Below are 23,473 nucleotides of genomic sequence, written 5' to 3'. Positions count from 1 at the left end.
GTTCCATATGACACTAAAATTATACACTCGGCGCGTGTATGGTTTGTTATTTCCTCAGGATTGGCAAACCTTTGGCATTTATGCTGATGGAACACAGTCAGTATCATGCAAGTGATTACTGAGCTCAGTATATTTTTATGTGGATGTGGTTTTAAATTATGCTTCCCCCACTGGGAGTCTCTCGTCTCTTCACTTCTCATAAACCTAAGCGATACTGTGGGACGCACACAAGGGTGTGGGACCAGCTGAGGTGACATTCCTGTGGGAGTCGCACCGATCCCTCCTCGGCACACCAACGCGTCTTCGCTGCGTTCACCCCCCCGAGAAACACACACACACACACACACACACACACACACACACGACACGCATTATCCTGAGTAGGCATATCGCACTGCCCGTACACACAGGAATGGCTTACTTCTTCTCTTGCTAATTAAACACTAGTGCGATGAAAATGAGCCCTCGCCAAAATCTGGGTTTTTAATCATCGGTAAAGTCACTCGGAATAAAGCTAATGTTTTACCGATTACCATATGTGCTTGTGAACTCGTAAGAACTACAAGGTCCAAAACTAATGAGAAAACGAATTCCCAGTGTTTTCAGTAAACATTACCCCTCCAGCAATCTTTTGAAAGGCATTTCAGTTGATTTGATTCATTCAGTTAATTTCCCTCTGTGCATGTACTTTTATTGCCACTTTCTGGCAGGCGGCGGCGGCCAGAGCAGTTTCTGTGGAGGTCGCGAAGAAGGGAGGACAATCGTGAGGAATTCACTGATCCTCTCTTCCTCCAACAACAAGCTGCACACGCAGAGACCGAACCTTCAGCCAGTGGAGCCTTTGCCGTAAGCCTGAAAGCCAACTCTTCAACACAACAACCTCTTAACTCACCAGCACTGGCTCTGACTCACAATCTGATTAAACTGAAACTATATGTTTAGATTATGGGAGAGGAGAGGAAAACAAGCCCAGTTTCCATTAACCTAACGGGACTCTGGCTCTGACAAGAAGCCTGTTTGGAGGAAAAAAGCCCAGCAGAAGAGCTAATCCATTCAGCAGAAGCTAATGGGCGGGGGAAGAGGGGTCCATTGTGATTTGAGGAATAGGTTAGTGCTGGCAGGCTGCTCATCATGGATGATTATAGGAGGTGGAGCAGCAGGAGTGGGCTCTGTGGGAGACTGAGAGGCATGATTCGGATTCACCAGGAATGTATAACAGTAGCAGCCATGAATAGAGCTACTGGCATCGAGAAAAACAGATTAAATACACCGACTGCAGAGAGAAACTGATCAGAAAACAACTGGAGTTTGAAAGACAACGGCAACATAAAGGAAATGCAGAAAAAAAAAAGAGAAATTAGGTGAGACGGAAACGCAGAGGAACACGATTATGATTGCTAAGTGCCTCTTAATGCAGTAGATTAGGTGAAAACCATGGATATGTACTCTGCTGTACTCCACAGTGGAGGTTAAATTATGTCGACAGCAGCCAAATATTAGGCTTCAGTAAAATCCTCGTCCATTTGATGCAGACTGCAATACCGACTGCAAGTAGGTGGTGTTGTTGTTGTTTTTTCCTCTCCCCTGTTTGCTTCAAGTAAAAAAAACAACAGCAAAACTGGGCTGGAGATGTCAGTCAAACTGCTTTAAAATGACTCTGACAGGAGCTGAAACTGTGATGATCTAGATGATACTATAAAAGAACTCCCTTCAGGTGGAAGTTTGAATACAACGTGTGCCAAGTAATGTGCGCTGCGCTGTAGAAGCTTTGCCTTGATGTCTTGCAACGCTGCTTTCCTCACCGTGTCCTCCAGGGGTGTGAATATACAGAGTTTGATTGGCAGCTCCTTTGGGGAACAGTTAGAAATGAGTCCAAACTTTAGAGGCAACAGAATGTTTCTCATTACTTGGAAGCAATGTTTTCCAGTAGGAGGACAAACACGCAGGCAGAGAACAAATGAGGACCACCTACGAGAAAAAGAGGGAATGCTGGCTTAAACACTGTGCCGTATCCTCTCTGCTGTGTATACACTGTCACAGCTCTCCCAGTCCTCTGCTCTCTTTCTAGAGGTTTATATTGTACACAAGGAAACTCATTCAGATTTTAAAGGCTTTTCACCGACTCAAGTTCAAAGGGACATTTCTGTCCCAAGTGAGTAAAAAAACAACCTTTTTCTTCGCTTCTATCTCCAGAATCTATAAATCTGTCATCACGCATAAGTCACTTTGGCGGACACACTTCCGTGGCAGCCAAGAGATTTTATTTGGGGTCCTACACAGATGAGAGAGACGATAAAGACTGAATAATGGGATGAAGGCAAGGGAAGACGAGCGGGGCGAGTTACTCACAAGCGATGCGGACGAAGGCTTTGCGGCTCTTGGTGGTCCCCGCCGAGCTCCAGGCCACACACTGACACCAGAAGTCCTCCGGCCCAAACAGCTCCTCCACCTGCTGCCGAGTGATCTCTATGCTGGCCTCCCTCACCACCAAGCCTGTGAGGAAGGAGAGAGAACGAGAGGTTTTCATTAAAAGGAGGAGAATCAAACCTCACACAGCGTATGACAAACAAATCAATAGCATTCCCAACAACAGTCACATTTCATTCTTTGACACTGATTGTGTGTATTTCTGTGTTTGTGTGTCAGCCTGGCCACGTTTCCAGAGCCAGCGTCGAGCTGTTTGGGTTCGGACCCGGCGGGGGGAGGATTCTCTGCATCGCGGCGAACACAATCCTGTTTGCTAACTCCTCTGATTACCGCTCATCTGGGTGCCAGGACTCAAACAAACAAATCACCCCCAAAACAAATGCCTTTACCCACGGCCTCCCCTCTGGAGCGGATTATGCTGCGACAGTGTGTGTGCACATCTATGCATGACTGTGTGTGTGTGTGTGAGAGCACATGAATTAAGACAGTATGAATATGTATTGTGTGGTGCGAGAGCCTTCACTGAAGATAGGAAGGATTCTTATTTCTGTTTCATCATTTCTTTTTTTGAATAACGGGATATTTGTGGGGAAAATGGTGGTATCATGAAATGAACAAAACAACTATTGTAAACAGTATGGACGGCAAAACATTCCTCAGTTTGATATATGCAGTTTTTCTTAAACTGAAAAAAGGTGATTGACTTCTTTTCCCGCTGCCAGTAAAGGATCCATTTACCTTTTGTGTTTTCTATCTCCTATTGACGAACGATCGACTTAATGAACGCTGCGAAAGTGAATGCAGCGGAAGCAGAAAAACCTAACCCGACAGAAAAGAGCAGCATGAAGATCAGTGTCAATGACAAACTCGGCTGCGACTGAACGATTTTTGGATTTTTTTTTTTTTTGCGCTTTACCAGCGCAGGTCTAAAAGAATAGTGCTGGAAAAGGTACAACGTCAGCATCTAGACTGCTGCAAAAGTGGAGGAGAAGCAAATTTGCATGTTCATCCGGATGTCATATTTTCATCACTACTGATCGGAGATGAAGCCAATGAAAACTCGCAGTTGCAGAGTCATTATATTATACCCCGGAATGAACGTCAATTGTATCCACTCCTATTGCAAACAATGGGAAATATCAGTAGCGAATAATTCCATATATACTGTATAGGGATGCACCGATATGACTATTTCCACCGATACCGATATCCGATATTAATATTGCTGCTATGGCCGATAACCGATATTTACCGATATCGATATATGTTTTTAAAAAAAAGTTTCTGAGATGATAAAAGTTTGTACAGAATGAAAATCATGCAAGCTGAATTTTTGAATGTCTTTCTTTATTTTCAAAACATGTTTTACCTCCAAATAACAAGGTCACATAAGACGCAAGTAACCAACTACAAGTAAAGGTTTTTAGAAACCTTTACCACTTGTAGCAAGTGTGTAACTAAATTAAAGTACAGTTTAACTCCCTCAACTCACTAAACTCCTGTGAGAAAGTTTGGATCATAAATTACAAACATGAACATAAATAAAAATAATACCCTGCCAAAGTTACTGTAACCGAGATAAGGGCGTCTATACTGGGTACGTAAATAAAGTCAACAACCCTTCCTCCCGGCAACAACAACCGCGCCACTTCCCTTCAAAATAAAACTACACAACAGATATGAGAAACAATACCTGACAAGCTCTACTAAGAGCTGCCATAATTAAAAAAAACATGTTAAAATACTTTATCAAACTTGCCAGTATTCATGGCAACCAGATATTTATTCAATTGCAAAACATCGGAAAAGTAGCGCCGACTTGGCAGGTTGTTGCGGGGTTCAATATGCGCTATCAACCGTCGGAACCCTCGGCTGGTCGTCAAGAGCAATCATTTCCATTACCTTGATCGTTATTGCCCTGGCCACTGTCTTCCTTTGGTCGAGTCCCAGCTGCGCTGCTTTCTTTTTGTCTGCTGCCTAATGTTACTAGCGTTAGCTTCCTGCCGTTGTTTGTGTACTTCTGGGTGGCGGTTTTTCAAATGACATGATCAAATTTGTGGTATTGAATGACTTGACGCGGAACCCTCCTCGCATTACCTCGACTTTGCAAGTGTTGCATAATGCTTTTCGCGTATCTTCTATTGACACCCTGAAAAATCGCCCACACCGCTGACATTCTCTCTCCTCCACACACACACACACACACACACACACACACACCTTGTGCTGCGCTTGCATCACTGACGCTGTCCCCTTCCCGACACACATACACAAACAGCAATTAGACGGGTATAAACATCGGTTGTTAAAATCAGCGCAGTTTTACTCATTGCACCGATGCCGATATGTTAAAAAATGACGAACATCGGCCGATACCAATATTAATGCCGATATATCGTGCATCCCTAATACTGTACATAGATCATCACTATAGTTCCAGATGGAATATCCTCATCCCCAAAGTGCTTCTCTATTACTGAAGGTTGGTGACTATGTAGCTCACTAGGGGAAAAAAGGGTAACACTGATGTCACTTTTCTGGAACGGTCACACTCATGTAGCTGGTCAGCAAAAGTATTCAAGTATTGAAAAGATGGCTATTTTGCTAGTGAAAGGGCTTTTGTGCGTTTAGTCAAAGGTTCACTACTCCATTACACCACCATCACCAGCCCTAAAGCATTGAGACCATGCTGTTTGTGTACCAAATTCAAAACCCTGTCATCGGCTTTACAAGCTGCTATTTATCAGCATGCCAACTTTTTTTTTTCTTGTCCTTGTTTTTTTTTCTCTTTGTTTCCACTTTTTATTCATAATCATTTTTGCTGTTACTTGTCAGAATGACAGAAACTGGGAGAGAGTTGCAGTTGTAACACATCCAATTCGGTGTTTAATGAGTCATGCACACATTTTTTTTTTCCCCCCCGTTTACTTTCGCTCAGTGGTTATGTACAGAGCCTGTCTGTAATATTGACCAAATTCTTCCATTTCTGACAGTAGTTCCCACAAGATGGCTACTGTCTGAATGTGCTTCCACCCGTTCGCTCATGTCTCACTTGTGAACAGGAATGTGTACATCTTACTACGGATATATCCTCTTTGCCCCCCAAATTTCATAGTCTAAACTTAATTAGAATGTTTTATATTGTGTATTATAGTTTTTTCCTGGTATCCATAGCAGCATTTCCTCAGTGCACATCACTGCCTCTTAATTTGCAAATAATGGTGAGGCCCGTGTCTCTTGCTGAAGCACAAATTAAGTAGTGCACAGAGCGCATACTAATTAAAACAAGGGACAGCGGTGGAATTAATGATGTGACTGTTTTGTCAAAAGGCCAAACTTTAAGTTCTCCGTGAAGCTTATCGAAAAGTAGGTAAACTGAATTAGCGAGTGAGGTACAGTATCCTCAGCTCCTCATCCCCCCCCCCCCACCCCACAGATAATAATTGCTGGCCATTAAGTTAACATTTGTGTTGTCTTTATGTGCTCGTCTTCAGTGAAGAAAAGCTTCCTATTACTGTTTATTAGCCGCAGCTGCTTCCAGCGCCGACAGTCGTGTAGAATCCTCCACATTGAAGAAACTGCTGTTACTGCACTTAATGTGAAAACGGTATAATTAACAGATAGAGTATGAGGATCCTCTTGCTTCACTCCAAAGGCTTAACAACAGACGCTACAAATTGGTGATGCGACATCATCGTGTCACAGGTAAATGACTCATCATTACTCCTACCTACCTTATCTCTGCCTGTAATCGAATTCATTATATAGTGATTCACTATCTACTCAACCAGAGATTAACTGGCCAATCTCACCAAAAAAACTAGTGCCGTCATGGTCCTTTGATGTCTATCCACACATGGTTGACATCAGTCAGTGAAAAGTCAGTATATGTTTGTGTGTCATTCTGCTTGATAGTGATTCAATTTTGAGCTTTTCCCCGAATGACCTCAATTTATACAAAAGCTCTGGGACCTTTGGTACAGTCTGAGTAGGTTTACACTATGTGTCTGAATGAAAAATGTGCAGTTAAAACATGGCCTTTTTACTGCAGGTTCACTGCATTCACACGGCCTCCGTGTTCTGGCAAACACACCAGGCAGGCACAGTGACATCCCACACATGGGTTTAGCGCTCATGTAAAATTTACACCAGTCTGTCGTGTGGAGCCCTTTTTCCTTCTGCATGCACGCTGGCGTCTACATGCGTGTGCGAGTCGGACGGTGGGAGTCTGCGGTCGTCTGAGAGGCTGCCTCAGACTTACTGTAGTCAGGTAGCGAAAAGTCGAGGATGGATGTGATATTTGGTGAACATCCAGCAAAAAGAAACAGAGGGAAAATAAATCTGTGCTTTTATGCTCCAGGTTGTTTCTGGTGAAGCTTGTACAGGGGTTAACGATGTGTCTGATGGTCTTCTATGACATCAGATAGTCTTACACAGAGATGTCAAACGAGCGGCCCCCTACTTCATCATCATGCTATTATGAAAACATGACCTCCTTGCCTCCTTGCTTTAAACGCAGCATGTGTGGCTGAGGTGCAGCTGCCAGCAAAGTAATAGAATATGGATAGAATACAATAGTAGCTGCAATATTACTACAGTATATCTATTATAATAATAAGACATTTGATTGTAATTATCGCACATAAGCTTGTTTGGTGTATTAACAACAGTTGTCCCATACCTAATTTTAGATTTTTGATGATAATCGATTTATTTTGAATGATAATTATGTTTTATCATCATGTGTAAACCGTTCCATATCAAATGACGCACTTTTACTTTGAAATTTGGTGAAATATCAACTTAAATATCTTTGTTGCGATATCATAGTGGAATACTCTGTTGTTATTTTAAGCTCATGCTGCCCACCCGCTACTGGAAAGTAGTTATTTCCCCCATATTTTTTTGTCTCTCAACTAGCCCCCTCTAGACGCTCAGTGGCCCCCAGGTCATTTGACTTTGACACCCCTGATCCAAAGTGACGATGACGCCAGCTATATGTGTAGTCATTTGTGATTTCATAGGTGTTACTAAACCTGGATGACGCGTTGCACATCAAACACATCAGAGGGATCACTCGAGCAGAAGAGAGGGGCTCTGAACTGAGGCTGCTGCTGCTGCTGATCTCATCCACTGACTTCATGTGTTTGCTCAGCTAGCAGCTCTTAGTATAACAGCGATAACAGCGAAACAAAACACAGACGGAAATCTACTCAATTTGCAATTAAGAGGAGCAAAGCGAGTGTTGACCGTGCCGGGGCCTGCGACGAGGGGCCACTTCACACCCGCCAGTGTGGCCATTAGTGGTAGAAATGATTCTACAATATGTCCCATTAATAGCTGGCTGAAGTAGGGCACCTCATTGGAGAAGATTCATTATTCATGCGGTCATTAAAGTGAGCTGCCTAGCCTTGGTGTTAGCACTGGCTAACATTATTGATCAGACCAGCACGGCAGTAGAGGAGGCATCGGTCAATGAAGGAGAGCTGGAAAAAGGGAGGGAAGAAGTGCTCTGATTATTAGGACAGATGGAGCACACTCCTGTTTGATCTTCTAACGCATATCTCAAAGACGGTGACAAGCTGTCTCTAGTGTATATTACGCTAGCTGTTCCTACTCATAATTAATTTGCTGCTCATTTGCTTAGATCAATGCTATTTTAGCGCACAGGAGACATAACCTGTGCTCCACGCTGGGTGGTAAATGCTTCAGTGTTTGGGTGATGACAGGATGAATCAAAAGCAAAAGAGTGGAGGAGGGTAAACACTGACATAACTCTGTGTTCCTTCTATTTGCCTCCTGGTTACAAGCATTTTACTACACATGGTCTCTGGGTCTATGGTTTCTTTTCATGTGTAACCCCATTTTTTGAATGCAAATCAGGGCTCAGTTTTGTGGTAACCTTGCCTTCCCTACAGCTGCCCATCTGCACGTAAGCAACAACAAACACATGGGCTTTATGACAATCCCAGCTGTGTAAACAGTGCCCTTTTCTCTCGTTTAGATCCATGTTTTTTAGGTCAGTCATTAAAATGGAAAACTGTTTTGCAGACCAAAAAATTAAAATAATGAAGAAAACAGAAACCCAAATGGCCAATTATTTCACACTCTGACCCAAGTGATGCCTTTTTTTTTTAAAATGTATTTATTAATAATGAAGTCTAATATTTCTGATGACTTTGCACTTTAAATAAAACACTCTATCCTACAGAAAAGTTTCTGAAAGGAAAATCAAATGACTTTCTCCCTTTCCTTTTATTTGTTGCTTTATATTTTGGGATATTTCTAGCTGCTGCTCAAAAGCTAATCACATACAATTAAATACAATTTCTGTAAAGTAATCACCTGCTCCTGCAATGACATTCAATTACACCACTTTAATCATTCTTATTGACTAAACGGTATGCTTTTTGTCGTAAGTGCTTGTGTGTCAAGTGCCACTGCATTTCATATTCATATGGATTAAAAGACATACGAGCATGAGGCATTTGAAAGACCACTGCAAAATGCAGGTGCGCTGAGATGTTACTTTCCGTCAAGAACATTGTCTGTCAAGTCCAATTTCACGAATTTATCCTTTATTTTAACTTTTGGCAGAGTTGCTGCAATACACACGCATTTATTCTTATTTCTACTGCAAACAAGGGAACATTTACGACGTACGACGCCGCCCAATTAACCGATATGAGACTTTGAAAACTGCCCGTTCCACCAATTCATTACTACAAACGTGCACTTTATTTATAAGTCTAGATCTGTCTTTGTAGAGATCGGTTTTCTCATTGATATTAAATTGCGCTCTCATTTCATCTATTTTCAAAGTGCTCACGAGTCCATACCAGCATGAAAGTGAGACACAGAGAGAGAAAGAGAGAGGATGAGAGAGAGAGGGGAAAACAAAGGGTAAGGGGGCAGAAGGAGAGATCAAATTTCTTTGGCGTACACCATCAGTGGTATTGACCAGGCTGGCCGCTTTCTGTCGGTGTTCCTTTTCTGTCAATCTGGGGAAACCAGAGAGCAATGGAGTAGGCTGAGAGAGAGGCTACACACCTCCACTGGGCTCTGATGCTGTGTTTTTGTGTGTGTGTGTGTGTGTGTGCTGGGTGCAAGGGCACAAATGGAGTGATATCGGTGCAGTAAATAGCCCGTGGATCTGGCAGTGTTGGAGAAGGTGTGTGTATGTTGTGTGGGTTGTTTTTCATGTTGATACTTTTTTTTTTGCAGAAGCCCACATGACACAGAGATTAAGAGCCACTGCTACTTAAATCGATTTGTCAAAAACGAGAGGATTTCAGCCTGGAATTCAAGTTGTTTTTCCAAAATATCACACATGTGGTGGCCTCAGTACTCTTTTTGTACGGAGCGTTCAGAATGTATTCACATTTTTACATTGTGTCAGTCAGCAGCCTCATGGTAGAATCATTGGAAAAATGTTTTTCCCCCTCATCAATCTACACTCAATAATAAGGGTGTCGCGTTATTGTGAAAGAATTATGGGAATATAAGTACACTGGTGGAAAAAAATAACTCATTTTAAAAGACATTATTCAGCATTCACTGTGTGATTTAAGAAGATGTAATGAAGGGATTGGCATGTGGTCAGGGTTGATAATTATAGCAGGAAAAAAAACATTGCATAATTGTGTACCACAGGGGCAAAAGCCTTGGTTACTACAAAGTCAACTGTGCGCAAATACCAAGCATAAAATGCACAACAGCATCAGAGGCACAAATAATATTCATGCTTTCATACATAGCAGAGCACAAGGCCAACACATGACAAAGGAATACTTCTCTCATTTGCATTTGGCTTTGTATTACTAGAATAGGGGTAGTATTTTTTAAACATTGTGAGATTTCCCCTGAGTTGAGAAATATCTTCATTCTTTTCTTTGTTATGTACCCACCAGTGACACTTGGTCCTGTTAGCATAACTGTTAGCAAAGATGGCGGACACTGTTTACCCCTACAACGGGACCCCGTAGACCCACTGTTCTAGACGAGTGGGTCGAAAAAGTGCGGAACTTTGGACCAAAGCTCGGACCAAGTGTCACTGGTCGCCACGTAACAAAAATAAGAATTTAGATATTTCTCGACTCGGGGGAAACTGAGGTTGGGAAGCAAAATTTTTCAAAAATGCTACCCTTATTCTAGTAATACAAAGCTAAATCGCTGAAGTATTCCTTTAAGATGCAACCCTAAAGCTTATCTGGATTCCTTTACACAGACTGTTATGACTTACTTTGTGCAATACCCCTTCATTACAAAGCAAAACAGGATTTTCAACAAAAAGTAAAAACTCAAATAGAACATGCACATGTCAAATTAAACGCAGATGCCCTCTCTCTTGGAAATCTACGAGATGTTACGTAACCCACCTGCACCACAGCTGCCTATATCCGGACCCAGGACTATTTGAAGACTCTCAGACAGTGAGAAACAAGATCCATTTGGCCCAGTCAAACAAAAAATTTGAACTGTCTGACCTCAATATTAAGTGTCATGTTTTATCAACTGCTTAACACCATCCCAGTAGTAAAGCGGGGCAGTGTCAGCGTCATGCTGTGGGGGGGGGGGTGTTTCAGTGGCAGGGGTCAGGGAGACATTTGAGGCATGACGGAATGTGAAACAGAGCATATTCTTGAATACTGATGGTTCATCTACACTGACCCTTGGCTAGACATACATAAGCTAGACAATGCAGAATTGCCTTGCCTATAGGGAAAACTCAGTGAATGTCCTTGACTGGCCCGAAACAGAGCCCTGGCACGAACTCAATTCATCATCCCTGGAGAGATCTGACAATGACTGTCCACAGACTGTCCCCACTTAACCTGACAGAGAGAGAATACACAGAGATGACAGAAAATCTCTTAATCCAGGTGTAGAGACCTTGTCCTGTCAAAGCAGCGAGGATTCGAGGTTGTAATCGCGAGCAAAAGTGGCACGGGGGGGATTTTTGCAAAATGTCAATGTTTAATTTAAAATTCTGCGCTTGCTTTGTCATTACGAAACCGCAAGTGAAAAAATTATAAGGGGAAATATATTGAACAATGATTTAAGCATTAGGATGCAACGCGGTGTGAAATGAGAGATGTATGATCTCTGAATGCACTGGTAACTGTTTTTCATACAGCATTCAAGAGGTATTTTTCTACAACACCTCAGATTCAAATAGGAAGAAAACGCTCGCCAGTTCTCGCAACGTATGTAAGTGTGTACTTATGTGCCGAGGCAATCACGCTGAGGCGAGGGAGAAGCTGCCAGTGCAGCTGTGTGTGACCATGCAGACTTGTGCAGCCAAACAATGCGATGAAAAGGGTAAATGTGATGTGATTGGTACCTGTGGGCGACAAAAAGGACTCAATTTCCAATATGGCAGCTGAATGCAGCCAATCAGTGTTGGACTGTTGTGTGTAATGGGTCCGTTGCCTTCAGGGGCTGAATTCAGTCGAAAAACAACCCGTGCTGGAGCTACTTTTCACTTCCGCTGTATGCTCAGAAACATGTACCTAAACACATAAATGCACATGCAGCACACAGACGTATTGATTCTGTTGAGCCATGAAGAACAGATATCCTTCGCTGAGATCTTCATTAATCCAAGTCTGCAAATCCTGCTGGTAGTTGATCAAACTCATGTACTGGACTGTAAAATTGACAAACCATGCACACTTTTTCTGTATCATTCTCATATTAATGTATGTGGTTTTGTTTTTTTTATTAACCCTATGACGGGCGATATTACTGCTTGCAAAGTAAACACAATCTGGTGACCATTTGGAACCTTGCTATGAAACCAGTGGCTTCCAAAGGTGAAGTTGCAGAAAACTGAGTCTTCCTCAAATCAGACAAGGATATTGTCCGTTCTTTCCCGTTAAGCGCACACTCTGTCAAGTTTTACCATTTGTGGCAGCACATGATCGGGGCATCTGTATAGCAGATAGCAAAGAAGGCTTATTCTAAGGCTATGAAAGCAAACAAGTTCAATTACACACACATGTGCTCACCGCTCATATGGTCTCATGCTACTTCACAAAATGTAAAGTCATGATCTTTTGTTAACCATAACTAACTTCGCTTTGACATTCCTGAACAGAACCACGACAAAGGAGCGATGTTTGTGGGGAAACAAACAATGGGCCTACACAGTATACTAAAGCGTTTGGCACTGACAGTGAACCTTTACCACGATAAACCCACAGAAAAAGTTTTTTTTTTTAATACTGTAGAGGGTTTGTGTACTGACCAGAGTTCTCATCAACCCGCTCCTCCACGGTGTGCTCCTTCTGGTGAACCCACTCGCTGTTGCACTTGAAGTAGATCTGGGTGGCGGGCGTGGCTTTGCAGTACAAGTTGACCGGCTTGTTCTTGACAATGTAGGCCTCCTCTGGTTCCATCAAAAACACAGGCAGGGGCTCCGGGGGGTCTGATGGGAAGGTTTCCGGCAGTTCACCGAGACCGATGAAGTCATCCTCAACTGTCGAGAGAGAGAGAGAGAGAGAGATGGATTAAAGATTGAAGGAGGGAGGGACAGATTAGGAGATGAAAGGAAAGAGAAAGGGAGTGAGGAGAGGCAGACAACGCCACAAAGAAGGACAGAGAGAAAAGACGGGGTCGGGATGGAAAGGAGAGCGGACGTGAGACAGTGGGACAGTGTATTATAACCACAGCCTTTGCATGGGATTATCCATTTGCAACAGAACACAGTGAAATCCCTATCATTTGATATTGTGGAATGTTTACACAAGTGTATTTTGGAAAGCAGGAAACTCTGGACGTCTCTCAGGCAAATGAGGCTGCATGGATCTGGGCCTTGCTTGGTCTAACCACAACCAGCTACTGCTGAGAAACGGGAGAGGCAGAGCCAATAATGAGAAGCAGAGTTCAGAGGTTGAGTCTGAGGAACTGAAGTTATAAGCTGATCTCTCTCTCTCTCTCTCGCTCACACTGTCTCATAACTTTAATTGTTGCGTTCTCTCTCACACACACACACACACACACTCTCCCACCAGCTTACAGACTCATGCTCGCATACACACACATGCAGCAGATCTAATGACCTCAGGCTTTTGGCCCAGTTTGTGCCATTCCTCGGATACTTCTGCAGTAGACAGATACGCTTCCCTGTAATTATAGCTCCCTTTCATCTCCATGTCTTAAATCACACACACACACACACACACACACACAAGACTGCATGGAGTGCATGCGCTCGCTGGCTCACTCACTCACTCACTCACTCACTCGTACACAAACACTGACAAGTGCTCATAATGGCCCGAACAAACATCGCAAACACACAGACGCACAAAGACACGGGGCATACATGGACACGGGCGCGCCGCGGCTAACTTTCTCGCTCTTTGAAGAGAGAGGAGAAGGAGGCCTGTTCGCCACCCCATTTGTCACCTCCACAACTGTTCTATTCTTACCATCGAACCGGGAGACATTAATTATTCACAAGTGTGAATGAAAGACGGCAGAGTAATAGAGACAGAGATACAGTGGGGGAAACAGAAGGTTGAGGGAGAAAAGAGAGAGACTCAGAAAAGTTGCTCAGATGGACAGACAGATTGAGACATCGAAAGGGAGTCAGGCAGACAGGGAGAGCAACGCGGCACAGGAGAACAGACACAGGAAGGTAGACTGTTCAGATAATGACAGAGTTTATCAGTCCCATCAGTAATTCTTCTATGTCCTTCTATCCGCCCACCTCGCCTGTCCTGTGTGGACATGCAGGAGCCCTGCTGTCTGACAGAGGTTGCCACCTGGATGCTTTGAGAGCACTAAATAATGTCTCGGCTGAGCAGATACCTCCCCATGATGTCCCTCTAATGTTATCTCTTCCTTCATACCTGCCACAGATTGAAGCTGATTGCTAGGAAATGAAAGGGCAGAGGGAGCCAATCAGAGAGTGACCAAGGACACTCGCTCTCCACGGTGGCAGGAGGTGTTTTTCTGTGTGTGTGTGTGTGTGGGAGAGAAAAAGTTTGAACCAGTTCCTCTTGCTCCTAATCTGCAGCTAATTGAGAAGAGGCAGTTGAGCCTCGAGTGACCTCTGACTTTTAAGAGAACAGCCTTTACACAGCTTAAGCTTGTGTGGGTGCAACGAAGAGCTGGAACAACATCATTAGCTGATACACTTTTATCTCTTGCTGTCTAAACAAGAAAAAAAAAACGTTGAAACAGTGTCAAGCTTTTCATCCTTTATATCTTTATGTAGGTGATGACTCTTTAATTTAGAAGTCTATTTCAGCAGACCTTGGCTTACTCTTTTCGTTTCTGCTCCATAGTCCTCCACCCACATCCTCAGCCAGGGGACCCTGACCCAGAAACAGGCAAAGAGAGCCAAGGAAACTCATTAAAGCTTGTGTTAGCCTTCTTTCACCCTCCTTTCCCATTATCTCTCCATCTCCCTCTCCCTCTCCCTCCTGGCTCCCTCGCTCTGACGAACTGAGAGACGCAGAGATCTGAAACAGCCATGAAAGCGTGGCTGCCATTACACACAGAGAGGCGCGCGGCTCACGCGTTCTCGCACATACACCCGCACAAGCATTAATGCGTGCAGAGGCACACAAAAGCTCGCTCACATGATATTCGAATTCATCAACTTCCTCGGTGCATGGAATAATACATTCAAGTGAATGGAAGTAGCCCTCCGGTGAAATATCAGCCCAGAAATGAAATAAAAAACAAGCCACATGACAAAATGAAAGCCCCCGACTTTTACCAATCATGCTGCCACCACCCAGATCCTCCACACCTCCCTCCCTGCCTCCCTGGTGAACAGATTCCTGAGAGAAACATTACTTTTTTGTGTTCCCCGCCTCATCCACATGCAACGATGAAAACATGAAGAAAAGAGTAGATGAGAGGTTCAGTGATGGCCATGTTTACACATGACACAAAACAAACCTAACAAACCATACATACAGCAATGTAACGTGCGTGATGGAAAACTGTTTGATAATCAATGTGGATTTCTACGAGCGTCTGTAATTCTGCGGCTTGACTTTAATCAGAACATTTCTCGACTGCCTCAGTGTTTAAAATGTAATGAAACATGTCCTTGCAGCACTTTTATTCAAATGGTATTTTGCTCCATAATGGTGTGTGGGGGGGTAGGTTTTGCTAATTCACACTGTAACTCTTATTAGTGCATATTTTAAGACTCGGATTGAATATTACGGGGCAAATTTTGAATCGGTTCCACATTCCAACCACAAAGCGTATTTAAAGATAAATGAGCTGCACTGACCTCATAATAATAACAATAATAATAATAATACAAAAAATAATGAATGAGATTTCAGGTAGCAGACAAATTGTCTGAAAATGCAATTTGAAGAAGCAACAGAAATTAGTGTATGATATGGTTTGGTACTCAGCCCCACTGTGTGAGTGGAGCAATATTCATTTCTAACCACACTCAAAAACAGTGTCTGTGTTGCATAAATATAATATATACACACATACAGTATGCAGACGTACACACCAACTATGTAAGGGTGGAATTAAATCAAAACAAAAATCTGTTCAATTATCCACAGTTTGACTTTCCTGCACTCCTCATTTCTTCTACAAATCTGTATTGACAGTATTTTGCCTTTCACGTCGCCTGGGTAACCATCACCGCTCTGACTCTTAAAACACAACAGGGGCATAATGACTACATTACATCAATAGCTCCTATAGGAAATAAGCTCCTGCTGCATGTATTAAGAATGCAGCAGAAGTCAGACAATGCCGTACGAGAACACTGAAGCAGAATACTGAACCTTTATTCCGTTAGTCACATTAATGAGGTCCGCTGTGCTGAGAACAATGATAACTGACCACCAAACATGCAGCACAAACATCGAGACAGATTCCTTCAGAGACCATATTATGAATACTGTGTGCACGTTACACACTGACTTTGTGTTTCTAACCATAAGCCTGACTTGATATTCCTCAAAATCCTTTTTAAAAATTGAACACACAGACCACAAAAACATATCTGTAAACGTTCCTACATATGCCACGAAGAGCAGGAGCAGAAGCAGAAGGCAAACATGTGATTCAAGATGAGGATGATGCACTTGGCCAGTGTGAACCCATCGACCCTGACGATTACGGGGTAAAAGGTCTTTCCAATACGTCCATATTTGTATTTTCCGTGTTGCAAAGCAAGCCATCTCTACAAGGTTCCATATGCCAACACCATCAAAACACTACAGACACAGTGTGTTGTACTGACATTGGCATCGGCGTCAGACCATGAAGGTCAGTACAGGCGTCTGCAGAGAATCAATGTCAACGTACAAAAAGGAATTTTATATATATATATTTTTTTTTTTACTTGGAAACCTTTCATGAGCACAATTTATCCATCACCACTTTCAATACAGGACTGACAGATCCAATCAGACGATTGAGGCCAGGGTCAAGACAAGACAAGAACTGGTCACCTACAGAAGTTTAAAAACTGCTCAAACAATGCCAAACAGCAAGAGGGGAACAACTTCAGGCGAATCATTATGACAAGTGCTCACATGACAAAAACAGTTATTATTTCATCATTGTGCCAAAAGGGGAAGTCGAAGATAATAGAAAAATCATGGACATGATTGATAAATGCATCATAATGTATATATACTGTACGTTCACCTCTATAGTGGATCCATCCCCCCCGTCTTCCTGTCGGCTCTGACTGTAACTCTCCTCCCATATATTGTGAGTGTCTACGATAACACCATTTGAATGCTAGCCACTGACACTCATGCGCAAGATAAGCTCCCTCCATTCTAGCTGTACCAAAGCAAATTTATTGTCCCGGGGAGAAGCACTGTATCAATGGGGCCAATGTTTCCATTCCATCAGGGGAGAGTCAAGCATGAACCCTGGCATAAATCTTCTCCCTCTTCATTCCCAGTTTCATCCTTATTTGTGCTCTTCGCCCTCCTCTCTTTTACTTCTCTCTGTCATGTTGTCCCCCCCCCCCTCCTCCCTGTGTTCTCATACAATCCTGCTTCACATAAAGACAAACCCTTGGAAGTGGTTCGCTAAAAGCTGGTCATGGTGGGTGGGATGGGGTGGTGGGGGGGGTGCAGCCGAGTGGTCAAGCGGAATAATAATAATAATAGTAATAAAATAAAACACTCAGCTGTCATGTCAATTGAAGCAGGATAAATAGACTGTCAATCAGACCTATAGCAATAAATGGGCTTTGAGCACACCTACCCATTATATTGAGTGAACATAAATCAATGGGAACGACTCCCTCCATTCAATACTTGTTAGTATCGGATTAAGTAAAGACCCATACATCCCAGTGGCTTAAATCAATATGTATGGCCGTTGTTCTAAAAGCACAATCCTTCAGAAGCTCCACAAGAAAGGAACAAAAATGAGCACAGGCTTTCTTCCCCAATAATGTCTCTTTCCAGCCAAGTGCTCTTTACACTACTGTGGCTACACACTTTGTCTGCAGGGTCCTATCTAACACTTGGCTGCAGCAGGCATTTATTGATTACAGTTAGGAGCCAGTGACCCCTCCTTTGCCCTGAACTAGCTGAGCTTCTCTGCTGGAGCGCGCTAAGCACACTCATATTTCATCTCCGGGGGGAATTCTGCCATCACACGACTCAGTAGGTGAGGAGAAATCAAGAAAAAAAACAAGCATACACTCCCTGAAGTTAAAAAGTCCGGTGGCTCCAACATTAACCTACCAATCAGCTCACACCTCATAGTCATTCCATTACAGGCGAGAATCCCAACGATCTGGAGCGAGCATGTGCACCCCGAAGCCATCAAATAAACTAAATGAATAATCAGGGCATTATAGGAAAGTCTAATTCACGAGTCTTATCTTTGCCAGAGAATGTGATGTAATTAGAAAAATTTATCAGCACAAATTGATTTAGCCCACTGCAGTAAAGTGCAAACAGGCAGCAAAATAAAAAAAATAAAAAAGAAAGCAAATGTAGAAACGAAGGAGTGGGTCTACAGATAAGCATTTAAACTCTTTCTAAATGGCCATTCACACGTTATAAAGAACCACATCTTACCCTTTCACCCTCTCACCTGCAGTATCTCCTCATTAGTGTATGGAGTGGACAGAAAAGAGGAGAATCCAATAGAAAGAGAACATACTTAGTGAAAAGCACTCAGTACTTTATGTTATCAATTTCAGAGCACAGATCCGTTTCTCTCCTCCTGTCATTCTTACTGGGGGCATTTACATGATCCTTATCCCCGACCTTCACTCGGCCTGGTTTCACTCTGGCAGCAGGCAGCTGGTGGTCATGCTAGGCCTTGGCCACTGTCTGTGCAGCCACGTTACTGTGCCAGCAAAGGCAAGGTCAAACAATCAGAATGATTAGGGGCTTATCATTTGAATGTCTTACCAGATTCTGACTCCTACATCACTCACTCCTATAAAGCAGAAGTTTAAATTGACTTTTAAACTGTCAATTGTCTTTGTCACCACATCTCTCAAGGTTGTTGTGCTTCATTTTCTTCCAGTATTAGAAATGAATTAAAAAGAAAAGAAAAACTACCACAGATTCTGTATGAATTGCACTCCAATTTTGAAGTGACATCCAGGACACTGAGTGGAGGTTATATTGTAATGTTAAAAAATAGGTGATCATCCGCCCTCTTTTATCAGTGAGTGACATAATTAAAGTAAGAGATAACGGGAACAGTGATCTTGGTTGAAATCTATTCAACTGGACATGAGACAATAATTAATAACAACAGATCATGTATTGTATTATAACAAAGAAAACTCCATGGGAACTGTCACACAGAAGAAGAGAGGAAAGGTCAATATACTTTATACAGTATGTCTCTGTAAAAACAAATAAACCTTTCATAAAAGCAAAGGTCACTGTTATTTATAGCATTAAGCAGTTTTATATTCTTCTGGAATCTTTTTGCATTCATGTATATTCATAAATACTTTGTGTGTGTGTGTGTGTGTGTAACTTTAGTTACAATACATATCAACTGAAAGCTTTTTAATGTACCATCAAGGGAAATCTTTAATCGATTCACTTCTGGCTTTCCCATACCGAACAATTTTCTACTGCTTTTTTAAAAATCTTTTTCTGCTTCATCTCTGGCAGTTATGGCATCCCAACATACTCTATACTCCCGTCCCCTCTCTTTGCTTCACCACCCCTTCCCCATTTGGCTCCCTTCGGGATGAAAATCCATTTTGGTGGTTGATTGGAGAATGATGCTGCTACTTAAGAGAGTCACTCCATCAGCACCAAGAGAGAGGAGCGCGAGGAGAGAGGGAGAAAAGCTCAGGAGGAGTAGTGGCTCCCTGGGGTGCTGTAGCGGTGATGGGTGAGCTGTCAAACGCCCCATTGTCCAAATTACCCAGCAAGCAGCATGTCACCACCCGGGACTAATTTACAGTGTGGGGTGTTGCAGACATCACTCCCTTAGTGTAGTCTGCTGTGGTGTAAAGAGAGAGTGCGGGGGGTCTGATAAACACCTTCCAAAGCGGGTGCAACAGGGTCTCAAACACGGACAGCAAACCCCAATTAAGTTGATGCAGGTTTAAGGTTGGCTGTCTTTATGCTTCATAGCCTCAATGACAGGTGTCAATATGAATGTGTGTCACGCTCCTGTGCTTCTCTGCCCACCCACTGCCTTGCTCAACATACACATCCATCGATGCACAAACACTTTAATACACTTTTAAGGCGGCGATTGCACACAGAAGCCTCTCGCTTGACTTCACTTGCTGTCATAATGACCAGTGCTTTTAGCACAAACAGCCCTGTCCGTTCACTTGTCACATGTCACACCCCTGGGTGCCCACAGCCAGACAAGGCCATCGCCCCATGCCGTACCACCCGTCGGGTCACGGAGTGGAGCAGTTCTTGTCATTGGAGACATGTCTCACAGTCTGACCCCTCACTGTGCCCAGTAGCTTGATTCGATGCCTCTACTTTGGCTAATTGGCCCAGATCAGCAGGTAGCCCCATTCTGCCTCTGGTGAAAGGCCAAAGGATGAGAAGACAAAACAAACTATGCAAATAGAATGATGAGAATAGGCGCACAAGATCATCTCGCTAAAAACCTATAATCACAGTAAAGCGTATAGCCATATAGCGGGCAAATTGTCTCTACAAAATGAATTATGCATGTTAAAAAAAAAAGAAGAAGTGCCTGGTATATAATTACAGTCTTATTCATTTACAAAATGATATTCAAGGAGGAAGCACTATAAAGTGAAACAAAAGCTCAAAATGATTTACCAGCACACCTGTGTCTAGCATGAAAGCTGTGCTGAAAAATGGTATTCTGTTACAGTGCGGAGTGCACCGAGTTAAAACTGACAGACAAAAGAAATGGATTCAAAGAGGCAGCAGGAGAAGCCCTCATGTCATTCACCACCACTGCAAGCTGTTGCGACCTCGCGGAGGGCTAAACATCAAAGAAAATTAATGATGACTAATTCATTTCCCGAGCCAAATTGCAGCCCTCGGAAGACACAAGTGTTGCCAAGTGAAAGCTGGCAAACTGCTGATCAGCCTTACTTATAGATGCTCGCAGAGATACACGGTACAGTACAAGCTGTATGTATGTCACTCGGAAGTTTATCTCAGTGGTTAAAGCATTGGTTCACAATGTGCGAAAGCTTTGTATTACTAGTATTACTAGTAGAGGCAGTATTTTTGAAAAACTGTGCTTCCCAACCTCAGTTTCCCCTGAGTTGAGAAATATCTTCTTTTCTTTGTTACGTGCCCACCAGTGACACTTGGTCCTGTTAGCGTAACTGTTAGCAAAGATGGCGGACACTGTTTACATTCTGGGAATGAGGTCCCGGCCCCCTACACGGGCTGTGGTGCCGGAAGTGACGTACAGGCGTACCGGCTGCCAATAAAAAGCCTGCGCCGGCAACTATTCCCCAAGCTAGGAGTCCCATGGTTTTCACTACAATAGAGGATTTTGAGAGAAATCTCAGAAAAGTGGAAGAAGAGGCGGCTTCTAAGTATATCACATACAAGAAACAACTCAGTTTCTGGGGGAAAGAGCAGGGGTTTAGGGTTAGGCATGGAGAAGAAGAGAGGTTAGGGTTAGGGCCAAGATGACCTGGTAAGGCCATATAACAAGTAAAAAAGTAAAGGCTATATTTCGTAGGCGTCGACGGCTATATTATTTAGCTAAGTCCTTGGTTACTACGGCCCTTAGTACGTCACTTCCGGCACCACAGCCCTCCGAAAAATCCTCAACCCCCTACAAGTGGGTCTAAAAAGTGCGGAATTAGCGTTGCTGTTTCAAGCCTCGGACCAAGGCTCGGACCAAGTGTCACTGGTGGCACGTAACAAAAAAAAGTGAAAATATTTCTCGACTCAGGGGAAACTGAGGTTGGGAAGCCCTATTTAAAAAAAAATACGACCCCTATTCTAGTCATACAAAGCTAAATGCAAATCGGTGAAGTACACCTTTAACATCCACGCTGCCACCGATTGTTTAGACGCCTCACTCTTTTGATTGTCAGCCGCTTGGTCAGCAGGGTCAAATCCCTTACCCAAGGGCTTCACAACACTAGTGAACTGAAGAAGGACTCTCTTTTGCCTTTGGACTGTGTAACCGAGCAGACCCTTCACATGCACCGTGAGTAATACAGGACACTAAAGGAAATGGGGGGAAAAAACCTGAAAAGCATTATACGGGCACTTTAACATCTTTATGCACTTTGCCTCTGTACGTGGACATTTGCAGCATAAAAACGAGTGTGTCCCTGCGCTGTAAGCCCTTAATAGACAGACTTGAAAAGTATGAACCTACCCCCTTTAAAGAGGTGATTCGACTGACTAAGACATTTACTCTACAGCAGTGCTGCTGAGAAGCTGCTTTAATGGCACAAAATAACAGGTACACTCACTATCACGGTCTGTACATTTACTTTAACGCTAAAGATTTAATGCAGGCATTTACATTTGACAGGTGTAACTGAATAATGATTATACACATATATGTTTAAATGGGTTTTTATACTCACTATTACGTAATGACGAGGTATCCAACAATATGAATACCGCAATGAAGTGTTATACTGGGTTGAAGCTACCGAGTATTCTTATTACATAAATCTGCAGGTCCCCTCAGCTTTACATAATATTATCACTTCTTCACTGGTTCAGCTGCACACCCACAACTTGGCTCACTCCAGCTCTCTCATCGTGTCATTTCTCATTCACAGCAGGAGGATTTTTTTTCTGTATTTCTTTGTTTTCCATCTTGTGGTGATTATTACAGTAAGAAAAAAAAACAGAGGTGGAAGAGCTGCGTATGTTTAAATGACCAATTTTGTTTTTCACATCTAATGTCAGAAGAGACATGTGAAGGCATGGATGGATAATGATGGATAATGATGACAACAACAACAACCACCACGAGCGCAAATGACAGTTATCCAGTCATCCATAGAGCGTTCTCAATAAGAGGGTGACATTATGCAGGAAGCGGATGAACCACCACCCACACATGTGCACACAATTCACACATGCACACCTTGCACATATACATCCCTGAGCACTCGGATGTCCAACTCTCCTCACGCAGATTCCCTGGCAGCAACTTTATCAGAAGGACACTACAAACTGGAAGTGTGTCAGAATGTGTGAGACAGTCTCCAGAGCGCTGTCTATTCTCCATGTCTGTCAGTGGATTTGGCTGCCTGCTTATTCCCTTGACACACACACACACACACACACACTTTTCCTAAACCTCCTGAATCTCATTCTTACCATCTCATCAATCAAATAACAAGGTGAGAAACCAAAAGAACACGGTGCTTCATAAAGTTTCCACTTTCTCTTCAAATGTCCGACGCAAACATGAAACCTACGTGTGAGATCTGAGACGATCGGGATTTACTGTATGCTTTTATTACACCACACATAGGTTTATGCCCGAATACAGGCTGTGGTGTGTTTGTGTTTGCATGTGTGTGCATGTGTCTGTGTGCGATGGCTGAATTAATGTGACAAGGCAGATGTAATGCAGAACCATAAATCTTAGCCCCAGGATCAGG

The 23,473-nt window shown here is 43.0% G+C and overlaps 1 protein-coding gene across 6 annotated transcripts in view; it reads right to left on the bottom strand.

Annotated features, from left to right (window-relative positions):
* Positions 1-23,473, bottom strand: part of unc5cb (unc-5 netrin receptor Cb) — a 164,472-nt gene that overhangs the window by 36,029 nt on the left and 104,970 nt on the right. For all 6 annotated transcript variants that reach the window (XM_058616649.1, XM_058616646.1, XM_058616648.1 and 3 more), the window contains exons 2-3: positions 12,677-12,907; positions 2,350-2,493 (exon numbers count right to left, since the gene is read on the bottom strand). In XM_058616649.1, the coding sequence (XP_058472632.1) occupies positions 2,350-2,493; positions 12,677-12,907 (375 nt within the window). The remainder of the gene's footprint in view (positions 1-2,349; positions 2,494-12,676; positions 12,908-23,473) is intronic.

This window comes from Solea solea, chromosome 19 (genome assembly GCF_958295425.1).
Source record: "Solea solea chromosome 19, fSolSol10.1, whole genome shotgun sequence".
Classification (NCBI taxonomy): Eukaryota; Metazoa; Chordata; class Actinopteri; order Pleuronectiformes; family Soleidae; genus Solea; species Solea solea.
This window is presented reverse-complemented; position numbering and strand designations above follow the sequence as displayed.